This window comes from Corvus brachyrhynchos, unplaced genomic scaffold (assembly GCF_000691975.1).
Source record: "Corvus brachyrhynchos isolate BGI_N302 unplaced genomic scaffold, ASM69197v1 scaffold61, whole genome shotgun sequence".
NCBI classification, from domain to species: Eukaryota; Metazoa; Chordata; class Aves; order Passeriformes; family Corvidae; genus Corvus; species Corvus brachyrhynchos.
In genome coordinates, this window is record NW_008236478.1 from 5,179,889 (window position 1) to 5,192,782 (window position 12,894).

The 12,894-nt window shown below is 34.9% G+C and overlaps 1 protein-coding gene across 5 annotated transcripts in view; it reads right to left on the bottom strand.

Annotated features, from left to right (window-relative positions):
- Positions 1–12,894, bottom strand: part of EXOC6 (exocyst complex component 6) — an 86,948-nt gene that overhangs the window by 32,631 nt on the left and 41,423 nt on the right. For 2 of the 5 annotated variants that reach the window (XM_008643804.1, XM_017726055.1), the window contains exons 16-19: positions 12,175–12,286; positions 11,293–11,427; positions 7,939–8,118; positions 4,870–4,899 (exon numbers count right to left, since the gene is read on the bottom strand). In XM_008643804.1, coding sequence (XP_008642026.1) covers positions 4,870–4,899; positions 7,939–8,118; positions 11,293–11,427; positions 12,175–12,286 — 457 coding nt within the window. Of the gene's footprint in view, positions 1–4,865; positions 4,955–7,938; positions 8,119–11,292; positions 11,428–12,174; positions 12,287–12,894 lie in introns of those variants that run through there. The other 3 variants (XM_017726057.1, XM_017726056.1, XM_017726058.1) reach the window with 2 other exon arrangements.

Here is a 12,894-nt window from a genome sequence, read left to right on the forward strand (position 1 = left end):
CGGAAAAATTGAAAAAACCAAATTCCTACTTATAGTTAAGAAAACCACTTGAGACCAGACACCAAACCAGATGGCACCATTCTATTCACAGCACTGCCATCTTTTAGAACAGAGTGATCTTGGGTGTCAAATGCAACTATATGATAATCTCTGCAGTTTAATGTACTGAAACCACTCTTTTCAACTGATGTGTATGTTGAATGACATTGAAACAAACGTAACAACACGTTTACACAAAATAAATCATAATAACAGAGCTATTGGAGCACACACCTATTGAAACAAACGTAACAACACGTTTACACAAATCATAATAACAGAGCTATTGGAGCACACACCACTATTGTTTTACTCCTATCCATCAGTACAGTGATGTCACCTGTTTCTCTGAAGCAATGGTTCCCCAGCTGTTTTCTGCAAAGCCAGGTTGATCGATTCATTGCTGACTTCCAGAAACACATAGAAGTAATGAGCAATTACAATGGACAACAGTTCGCCGTCCCAAAAAGTTTGGAAAGTTCTGCTCCAGCACCTGAAGAGCCAGATCTTGTCCTTAAAAAGTCAACTTACTAACATTACTGAATTTCCATGTACAGAAAATTTTCCTAACAGAAAGCAAATCTTGCCCCAAATATTTTGTGCTTTAAAAATGTGTTATTTGTTAAAAGGTAATTAAAATGTAGAGAATACAATGGAAAGCCTTCAACTCTCCTCATGTTCACACTGAAACATTAAATGGCTGTTGCTAATTCTTTTTTAGCATTAGGACACCTTGAACTGTTAGGAGCTTTTTATCTAAAATGACATGTCAGCTTCTTAATTGAAAATCTCAGAAGAGCAAATAACACTTTTGAGCAAAATAGATGAACTGACAACAAAGAATGTAAGAAACAATGCAAGAACAGCATGCTTAAAAGTCTCCCAAACCAAACAGCAATTATACTGGGAGACATGCAGCTATATTCCCCAAGCAGAACAATATCAATATGAATGGGGCAAAAAGAAGAAAAAAAGAATAGGCAAAAAAAGAAGGAAAAGAGAGGTGAGAAAGGGACTCAATGGGCCACAGTTCATGTAATTACAGTGTAGTATGTCTGAAATACTTAATGGAAATGTCGTTTTGATTTAATGGAACAACTAGTGCATCTCTGTTTAATGTACTGCTCCATCAAATCAGCTCCATGTCCTATTTATGCTGCCACTATAATGTAATAAAAGTTCAACCAGATTAATAGGTTGTCACGAAAAATTTTAACATTCAGTTTATTTCATATGGAAATAATGTGTACTCATCTGTTATCTTCAATAAATGACAGAATTTTATATTTCTAACAAGCACGTGTAGTTAATTGTTACAATCGGGCAAATATCAATAGTACTGGAGCACAAGATAATGGTTACAATACAGAAATGACATGGCTAAAGCCACTTGGACTTTAAATAAGTATCAATACATGTACATTTAACATTGATTTTAAATTTTAAATTTAAAATGTAAGCATCCTAACATATAAACTATTTCCAACTATGTAACTTGAACTACAGGCTTATTGTTCAAATGACACATCAACAAATACTACAAGTTTACTATACACAGTTGATACTTAAGAAAAATCACTCAATAGTCTCAAATTTAGAGAAAAAATAAAGCTACGCATATCTATCAATATGCTGAATTTTAACTAAGAGAAACATGAACTATACTGTTATCCCTCTTCAAAATTCAGTGCTTCCCACTTCAAAATACATTGAATGTATCATACCCAGAAAAGAATAAAATTAACATTTGTGTTTGAAAAATAGGATCTATTTAAAAATTCATCTCCGAATTTCCAACGTGTACCACATAATCAATTCCTTGCCATTTTTCCATAAAGCATTTTGAAGAGGAAATAAAGGTTCATGAACATAGCAATAACATTTCTTTTTCAGACTTGAACAAATGTCAGTTAATTTTAAAACAGTCTTGATGTTTGTTATTTCTCAGTCAGTTGTTTTGCTTTTTTAAATTACTATTATTATTTTTTAAGAGGGTGGGGGTGGCCATGGTTATCTAGCAATTAAATACCTATATTCAATAGCATGCAGAGATTCAGCAGGCTTCTCACATCCACCCCAGTTGCCTCCCATTTGGAGACACTACTATTGTCTCTGCTGTGCCTATGCTAATTGCTCCTATCTACAAAACCTATTCTTCTACTCAATCAGTGTAAAGTTTAGGAAACAAGGACCCTATTCTATACGCAAAAACACCTGCTAACAGTGTTAAAGGCAACTACTTTTTCACCCAGCCTTCACATTTTGCTGAAATACAAGTTTGTAAAAAGAGAAAACCCTTAGACAAACTTCTTATATTTCAAAGGAGCTTGTAAAGAGAATCTGCTGACATATTAAATCCTTTTTTACAGGACCCAAAAGCTTTTCTCCTAAGAACAATTGTAGTAAAGAGACATTTGGCTCCTAGGAAATTCCCAAAGGGTTAGCCATATGCATCCTTCCACGGCACCTTCGCGGTGCTGCTTTCTAAAACCCATGCTAGCTGTCTCAAAAGCAGCTTTCATCATTCACTATGGTGTCAGTCAATATGATTTATGGACTGCATTCAACAAAGTCAAAGCATACAGAATGAGAAATATGACTACAATCTGCTAATTTGTTTTGTATTGAGCCACTTAGGAGTCAAAGACCTGATGTCAGGCTGAGACCAGCAACACAATTAACCAGCCAGTGACAGATTCATCCATCCTCCCTGCCAGGCTGTGCCAATCAAAGACAGCATGAAGCAGCAGTTGGAGAAGTCAGTAAGAAAACCCATTCTCTAAGTAGCCTGTGGAGGCTGTTGATTGACAGTTTTTGAATATAGCTGCAGAAAACCACCACCCCTTCACCCTCACTGCAAGCTGTGAAATTAGGCTTTTGCTGCCAATCACGGAAACAATAAAATAACACAAACTGCTATCCTCAGCATAAAAAGAAAATAACAAAACTTATCCGTTGAATCTAAGATGTTAAGATGAAGAATTAATTTAACAATATGAAATAACAATGTTATTATTTCTGAAAATGCAAATAAATTAAACATACAAATTTCATCACTCAGGGTTAAAAACTCCAACTTTTGAACTACTGATGGAATACAAGTATACTAAAAACATGAATGGAATTTTTAAGAATCAATTTTACTTCCTGTCTCTGCCCCAAATGCTACTGAAACAATTAAAAATACCTAATTGAAAGTTAATTTGCAACTGTCTCTTTTCAATGGCCACTCTTTTCCAACTTTGTATTGACAAGGCACATATCTAGAATAAAATTTCAGCTAATTCTAAACTTAGATTAAAGCCACTTACATATAGTCCCACGACAATTTCAAGTTAACTGATCTGGAAATACAAGGTAATGCTTTTCCTTAATTCATCAAAATAAAACTAAAAAAGGTAGTTGCTTAATAAAAAAAATGATCATCCAATTTATTTAATGAGATTAATGGCTGTATAATGAAATTTTAATTCGCTTTTTGATTCAAAGGATCTAGTGGCACTTCAAACTGCAAGATGAACTTAAAATGGGATGTAAACATAATCTCAAAAGATTAAATTCTTGTGAATTCAGAAAACAGAACCATTAAAAACTGCATGACTTCCAAAAGCCACATAGCTTCTGTGCTCTACATTGCTGAAATTCTGCTAGTCCTCGATTATGACATAATCAGCAGTCTGAGACCTATATAACATTACCAGGAAGAATTTCTACACAAAACACAGAGCTCATGACACCTATTAGCTTGACAGGTCACCACAATGCTGAGTATTCAAATGATGGAAGTGTTGATTGGAATGAACCACCGTTGTCATCTAGTCCAGCCTTCTACTTGGAGCACTATTGCCAACACTACTTCAGGTCTATTGACCTTTTTCCTGCAGAGCCTTCAAAATAACTGAGGATGGGAATTCAGCAGCCTCTTTGTGCAATCTCCTTCAAGACTGCATTACTGTCTCCGAGCACACTTCTCCCCTAATATCAAAACTCCATCTCCCAAGCTTCTACCTGTGACCACAGACACGTCTGAATTCGTCAGTCCTACCAAGAAGTTTGGCTCCATCTGTTTATTTGTTCTTCAAGATGTTGTAGGCTGCCCCTAGATCTCTCCTCAGCTTTCTCTTCAACAGACTAAATACTCCATCTCCCTACACCTCCACTTGTAACTCATGTGCTCTAGGCTTCAAACAACTCGGGAGCCCACTGCTAGATTCATTCTACAGATTTTAATAATTTTGTAGTATTAACCTCATCACTTTCATTATCACACCAACGCTTATGCCAAATCAAAATAAACTCCTTATACAAAAAAAAAATTACAACCTGAAAATAATCAGGGGATGGGAGAATTCTTAAACGCAATTCATCAGCTTCTTAAAAAATTTTTTAGAAAAGCAAATAAAGAACACCAGCACACACATTCCCTTGACCCCACACAAATGGAGCAGAGGAACGATGGAACTTTCACTGATTCCTTATTCAGCTATATCACTCTATCCTCATTCTGTATGCATGTCTCATGTATTTTGATACCTGACCTCTCTTTCAAGAGGTCTCAGTCTCCTCTAAATTAGCTCATTTGGGATGCAAGGCACATCCCATCAACCTTCTGCAAGGTTTTTAGGACTCCTGCTGTCTGTGCCAGTGTATGAAAGCCCAATGTTAGTCATTAACCTGATCCCTGCATGCATCCACACAAGGTACACAGCAAGTTATCAGCAAAACAGAAAGGCTCTTTTTATTAAATGATTAAAAATCGAAGCAATAAGCCTGCAGGCAGTTCATAGTTTTTCTGCTCACATGCTTTTTCTTCATCTTGCATCTACTTACCGACATAGCTGCATGGTCATTGTTGTTATTCTGAGAAGGAAACCAGTAAGGCAATCAAAACAAAAAAATTAAGATGTACTGTCAACTTCAAAAAAAAAAAAAAAGAATAAAAAATTGGTAGCAATAAAAGATAAGGAAAAGCTTACAAAAAGAGCAATTATAGCTACATAATAATATTTTTTTTAAAACCTCTGAACTTATACAGTATTTTGTTGAGGTGTTACAAAGAGATTATAACTTAAATAATACTAATCTGGCAATAATATGTTTTTCTGTAATAAGGAACCATATGCCAAAATATCAAAGTAGCAAACTTCAAATGAGAGAATGTCCATTGAAATGCCTTTCCAAAAACTTTTCATTACAAAGAGTATTCTCCAAAACTCTTAGGTTAAAAAACAAATGCCATGTTTACCATTACTGCTTACAGAGGCTATCTGTATGTTATTAACATACTTTGTTCAAGCAAGACTTAGAATGACTCAGGATAGTAAGAATCTAAATATAACACGACTCATTAATAAATTTTAACATAAAACTTATGGCAATATAACTGTAGGGTGGAAGAAAGCTGTTTTCTTCTCCAAAATTGCTTCTTAAGTACAGTAAACAAACAGGGAGGAAAATTAAGATGCAGAACTTGAGAGAGAAAAGAAGCTTTGGAGACACAAGACATTTCCAATGACTCAACAGAGATATCAGACCCCAACTAACTTGCATCACTTTGTGTGCAGATTCTGTACAGTTGAGATCATGGTCTACCTGATTTAGAGCTCTCATACTCCAATAAAAGTAATACAAATTGCATGAAACAGATATACAACATCAGATGCATTTTTGAAAAGTTAGTCTACATTGGTACAGAAATACATCAGTACAGCCTCACATGAAAGCACAAAGGGAGACACATCCCTGTGCATTTACACAGCTTATACATACAGCAAAAATAAAACAAGATTCTCATGACAGGAACCCAATGACTGCAACAAAAAAAAATTGTTAAAGAACATATTATAACACTTCTACAGGCAGACTAGAGTTTGAAACAATACCAAAGAGAAAGTCAGTGATCCTGGAGTGTAACAACAAAGAACTAGTGTGGCCAGCTAGTGTCCCCAGCCCTAGCCCAATGCCCTCTAACACAATTGGGTATGCTAAGGTAGAAGAGACCTCTCTACTTGTCCCACTCTTTTTCTTACTAGAACTATGGCCAGTGTTCTAGGACTGTTGTTCTTTGATTTCTAATTATAGAAAAGGTTCTGATAAACTATTTTGAGCAGTGGAATGTTTCTGCCAGCCATGCAAAAATTATTATGGAAATGACACTGTGACATTAATGGAATAATTAACTAATGAAAACTAATTCTAAAACTATTCCAAACCTTAATTATAGCATGTGAAAATCTAGCTTAGTTTATCACTCTGAAGCACTTACTATTTTAGTGAGTTATAGAACCTAGTTCTGGGCTAATCTTAGAAAATACTTTTACTATAAATTCTCTCTTAAAGAAAGTAACTTACTAGTACAAATCTAACATAGTGAAACTGTGTACACATTTTCATAGAAACTCCACAGCTCACACACAACATTCACACAACTGTTTCTACAATTGGCCAAGACAGGATAGGGAGAAAGATGCAGGGTAAGTAAAAATTACAAGAAACCTCTTGCCAGAGCAGACTGCTTGTCCACACAATTCTACATCCTGCCTGTTACCTGACCAGAGTTTGAAATTACAGAATAACCTCTCCACAGAAACTGGCTTTCTCCAAAGGCTGACTTGTACCCCCAGGCACGTAATTCTATTCCTTCCACACTCCCTAAGTCCTAATGCCACAGCTGCTTCTTTGCATTCCTCTTAACAGATTACTTCGTTTTGTCTGTGGCTCATTTCTGAGCACCTTTTTAGCAACATACATTCACGACAGACTTCTGTACACCCTGCTCTACAAATTTCACGTCCCTTAACTGCCATATGCATATGAGGAGCAGCGCCGTTTGCTCACACTGCTTTGTATACTAAGTTACAGTGAATTACACTATCTAACAGACTTGCTATTCTTTATCAAAAAATGCTCCACTTATTTGGCACAGAAGCATATGCCTCACATGACACATTCACATCAATATCACATGATACATTTTGAGAGGGCTTTGTCTTTGAGTCAGTTAAAAGAACAGGAGACTGAAGAATCACAGTCTCTTTGTGCAAAACCTGGAAGATGAGATAAGCCTGCTATGCCAGCAACTTCAACATCTTGCTGTGCACATAAAGAATTATCTTTTACTTCCAGTCTGAAGCCTTGAAACGTCCTATGCATTGAGGACTTATTCTTTATAAGCACTGCAGGTGAGACATCAGTGTGACTGTAACAATCAAGGACAAGCTGATAAAAAAGCAGATGTAGCTTGAATTACTTACTGAAGTTACTCCAGACCTATAAAGCTATAAACCATTATGATGATAAGCATAACTAGAAATAGTCTTTTTCATCTGAAAGCAAGGGGAAATCAGACAACAGAATGTAACAATTCATACATAAGACAGGTCAACAGTACCCTTTTTCCTGGGACAAAATGACACAGGATATATTTGAATATGAACATGGATTCATTTCAATAAAGCTCTGTTAACTAGAATCAAATAACTGATCAAAACTATTTAGCTAAAAACCTTGGAGAATACAAGACCTCCATAACCTTATGCACAAATGCAGGACTTGCACCAATTCTGCATTGTTTGAACCAATGCATGTGTACACAAAACCAAGATGGTTAACCAAAAAGGCTTTAGAAAACTGCACAAGTTCTTACACTATTTGTAAATTAGTTGTTGGTAACAATATTTAGACTAAAGTATTTGAAAGTATTTTCTAAGTATTCTGATGGGTAAGCTTTATCAACATCCTGAAACATATTTGACAGCATTTCTGTGCTGAGAAAATCTTAAAAATACATCTGTCAGCATGTGCACAATTCAAAAACCACATCTTTTGTTAAAACCTTACTGTTTTAAAATAAAATGATGTTCAAATAGTTTGAAATTAAACTTGATTTTGAACACTTACAGGTAAATGAGTAAAAACTTGAAACGTGCTTCTTAAAAAGTTAATTAGGTCCATTAAGTATCCACTGGCTCGTCCATCTGATTCAGACATTGTCCAATCATAATCAGCAATCTGAATAAATTCATCTATTTTTTGGTTAAGTTTTGTATATATTTCTCCTTCTGCAGCATGCCTTGCATCCTGAAAAAAAAAATTGTGTGCAATGCTTGTCAGTATTCTAAAATATTACTGAATTCAGATAAGATTATATCCATCAACAAAACTGAAATCATTTGTTTTTTCTTAGATTAAAAAATATTTTATTTAAATTGGTATTTTAATGTGTCTTACATCTGAGGCTGTGGTTTTTTAAATACTCCCATAATACATACTATGAGTGTTTATAACATGATATGCCTACAGAATAATCGAAGTTTTCAGAAAAATTAAGTTAATTTTAATTTGGAAACAAAGCAATTTGTTTACTTTCTTCACAACAACCACCTTTAATTCAGCCTTACAAATGTATCAACCTTGACACAAAGTTTATTTTTCTTTTACAAAGAAAATAATAAAAGAACCTAATAATTTTGTCTTTTATGGACAGAGGTAAAGAAATCATATTATTTTTACATAATTAATGTCTTAAAGCTGCACATCTGAAGAACACTCATAATTTTTCATCCTCCTTTAAATATCCTGATCATCATACACCACACGATGCAGAGCACTCCCCTCCTTCCTCCTACTTTTGTTCTCCCACACCCTGGATTCTACTTTTTGGAACAGCAAGGTCCCGCATTTACTGTGAACTGAGTTTACAACGCTGTCTCTCTGTCTCCTTTGTACAGGGGACATCTCAGTGATGCAACAGGATCCATGGGCAGATGCTTGTGTGTGTGGCTGGAAAGTTGTGCTTTTGCCAGTCTGCAGTTTAGAGATATTGGGTATCTTTCTAATTTGGGCTCAACATAAAATTTTCTTCCCTGATATTGAGAAATAATTCAAGTAAGACATTTGATTTAAACCAAAGGGATCAGTTGCTTAAGGATTTCAGAGGGTAAAAACAGCCTGCATATACTGAAGCAACAAAAAAGCAGATGAAACTCCCATCACTACTTTCCTCTGAAAGAAAGCAATCCAAAAAACTTGGCATTTGACAAAAGCGTAAATAAGAAAAGCAAAAAGAAAAAATAAAAATATTCACATTTATCTGAGCTTAAAGGCGTCCTTACATTGAGTGTGCCAAATTTAGTCTTCAATGAGGCCCAAGGCTGAGAGGCACTTCAGGAGTAAGCAAGAAAGTATGTGGCCCTGCCATAAATATGTATCAAAGTATGATTCCCTAAAATTAGCATTTTTACTGCCAAACCAACTTGAGAAAGCCTCCACTGAACAGCTCTCCAAATCCAACATGCAAGAATCTGGCAACCTTTCACGATGTCAAAGGGGTATGCGGATAGCCACAGTTTTGTAGATGGCCATGACTAAGGAAGTTTCAATTAAAGTCTAGTCTATATTTAAAGTTTCTAATTAACAATGAAACCTCAGTTGCAACAATGCATAATGATGGGACTTGCAAATATATCCACCTAGGTTTAGCAAAATTGCTTCAATTTTTTTTTTGTTTGTGTTAGGATTTTTTTTTTTTAAACACTAAGTCATTCATGGAGTGGTTGTATCACCTTTAACAGCTAAAATAATTAAGTGGCAGTGGCAGCACTAGTCCTTCTAGTTTTGTCTTGCATTAAAAAATTACAGCGTAGATGTACTTAAAAGCTCATCTCATGGAATGTAAACGTGATCAATGCTGTTAATAAAAGGAGATTTTTGACCACTCTGAAAGAATGGAGGTGACACAATTTGCCACCAGGAGATGAATTTAATAACAGTAGAACATACCAAACTCTGTGAGGGCCCAGTTGGGGAACTGTGAGCAGTTTTTCATTACAATGGAGAGGGGAAAAAAAGAGGGATTAACAAGAAAAGAATTTTCGACTATAATTTGAGAACGTTGTGCTAACAAGTTCTCCAGGCAAGTAGACAGGAGAGAAGCCACACACACAAAAAACCCGTTATGTTTGTCAGAGTTTAGCCCATATTTTTCCGAAGTGCATACACGCTAAACTCACTAAGCACAGACAAACTATTGTGTGAATCCCTCCAACAAAACTTAGCTGGCAGGAGTGTTAAACATAACTTACAGCATAAGCAATCTACAAAAAAAGTAATGCAACTTGAAAATGCACGTATTAAATGAAACTCAAGGATAAAGAACATCTCACCTCTTAACAAAATCAAAGACTATGGCTGTATTAAGTGTTTTTGAATGGTAAAAAGATAATAAACTGCCCTTACATGAAAATAGCTATAGATACACAAATTGCAAGACACACATGCACTATTGGTACACAACAAGCAAACTAGGCAGCCTAGACCAAAATTAGTAAAACTGCTGCTAGCGCAGTGGTAACCAAGTTCAGTTGCTAGGCCACAACCTTTCTGTCCTGCCTCATGCACTAAATCCTTAGCAAAACAAGCAACAGCTAATGGGAGAATTGTTAGCAATCAACTGGAAATAAGAAGTGTCTTGCAATGATGATATCTTATTCCACCTCACCCACCTTTTAACATCTATGCCGGAGGGTATATTACAGTAGGGTAGGCTACATATTGCATCAAGAGAGAAAATGAATTGCAGAAAACAGAACTCTCTCAATAGGATTAATCCTCTTTATCCCATAAATACAAGAAATCACTCTCCTTTGTTTCAGTGTGCACGGAAAAAAACACCAAACACCTAAACTTCAAGTTGCAGCTGCTGTAGAATCCTTGATGATTTTATTTTTGTTTTACTTTTTAAATTCTAAAAATATCACAGAATACTTTTAGTTGAAGCACTAGTTGTTAATACTTCTTTTATACTAACACCTTTACACCCTTTGAAAATACATCAGAAAACATTTCTACCGTAGAATAAAAACAAATAGATACAAACATTTTAGATTAAGCTAGCTGTTTTGCTTGATTCCATTCAGAAAAAAGGGAGATGTTACACAAACTGGAGCTTAATCTATTAAAAGCTTCTGGTGAAGTTAAGCTTAGATTGTCATTTCACAACTTACTAAAAAATGCATTTGAAAGACAATACTGAGGCTTCTCACATCCTGACATATTCCAGGTCATACTAATAACATAAAAACCCACTGTTTATCTGCTCAGTGTTACAACTTTACAAGCTTTAGAGTTCAGAATAATTTGAGAGACAAAAAAGAGAAGACATGCAGCTTTGCTCTCACCCTTTTTGTTTTAAAATGCTTCATCATTTACATAACTTTTCAGACAAAGTCATATAATGGATGAGATATACGATACCTTAAATGTAGAAAGTCCATAAAGTCTTGCAGTGTGAACAGTCAATTGTGAAATATTTGTAATGTTAGATATAAAATCCTCAAGGTATTTACAGGCTTGCTCCAAGTGTGTTGTGTTTATGATGATTTGAACAAGCTACAAGGGACAAAAAATTCTTGTAAAAACCTTTTTATATCACTCATTGTCATTTGATTTTGTAAATGGTTACTTCTTCCAGGAACAATGGTACTAGAAATTCATTTCAGTATTTCAGGTTACCACCTATTTCCTGTTAATTTTCAAGTTTGCTTTCAAAAATAAAGACTGCAGACACCTACCCAGAGAAATAAATCCAACGGATAGTTTAGAATTAAAAAAAGGAAAATATATTGCTAAAATAAAATCACTAATTTGTGCCATTTGAATTTTTTTAATTTACTGCTATTAAAAAAGCCACAACATCGTCTACAGAATGATGCATTCAAGTATATATTATATCCTACTCCACTCTATTTTTTATAGGAAGAAAGAGAAACTCAACATTAGTGCTACTAACTGCTAGACAGAACACACAAATCATACTCTGCATATAAACAAAAATGTAAGAGTCTTTGGCTTATTTCTTGCAACTCTCTGTTCATCACACAAAACACAAAACTCTTTCATTGTCACGTCTCTCTCATGAGGCCTCTCTGGGCCCAACTAGACCCAACACTGTATTGCTCTTATTTATGTAACAGATATTGATGCTTTTTTATACTTCTCTTAATTTTTCATTTTAAAGTAAACATTACTTGATTTTCTCATACTGTGGTGTCAATATCTGTGTATCTACATTTAGAAAAATAGTTTTAGCATGGATTGTTTTAAAACCCATCGTTTTGAATATGTTTTAAAACTTACCTCTGTTAAACCTATATGAGGTTTTTTAATTAGGTTCTGTAAACAACTACTTAGAGTTCTTGTAAGCAGCAAATTTGTAGATTTTCTGAGCATATCATCTATTTCTGTCGAACTGAAAAAAAAGTTTATTTTTATAATTATGCTGTACATGACAATACTTTGACAGTGATATTTAATAACTTTAATTTCTTCCCTGCAAAGGGAACCTTTGACGCTAAGAATTCTCTATGTACATTTAAATTCCCGTTGCTCCAAGCTTTCTGTGATCTAGCAGATAGAACACCTTTTTCACTTACCAAATTATCCATTAACTGAAGTTCAACACTGAAGCAAAATCTGTTATTTTTAAATTTCAGACATGTTTATTGACACTGCAGTTTGTAAAGGGTAATTTGTGGGTTTTAATGAGTTACTAAGGAGGTCAACATGTGCTCATTAGTACGTGTAAATTATAAACAGTATCAATTAAGAATGTGTGAAAGGGAGTAATTTACATCTTTAACAGTGCAGAAGTGGGTGACAAGGACCACAAATGCCTTCCAGATTTCAGATCTCTGAATTTTATTTTATGGAATTAATACTAAGCTTTTGAAGGCCAGAAGAGGAAAGAAAATGGGTGAAGTGTGATGTTTTCCATCAGAAGGCCGTGGGATAGGAGAGGGAGTGAACATGCAGACAGCTCATTTTCTTGCAGAAGAAATCATTGCTCAGGAAAATCAA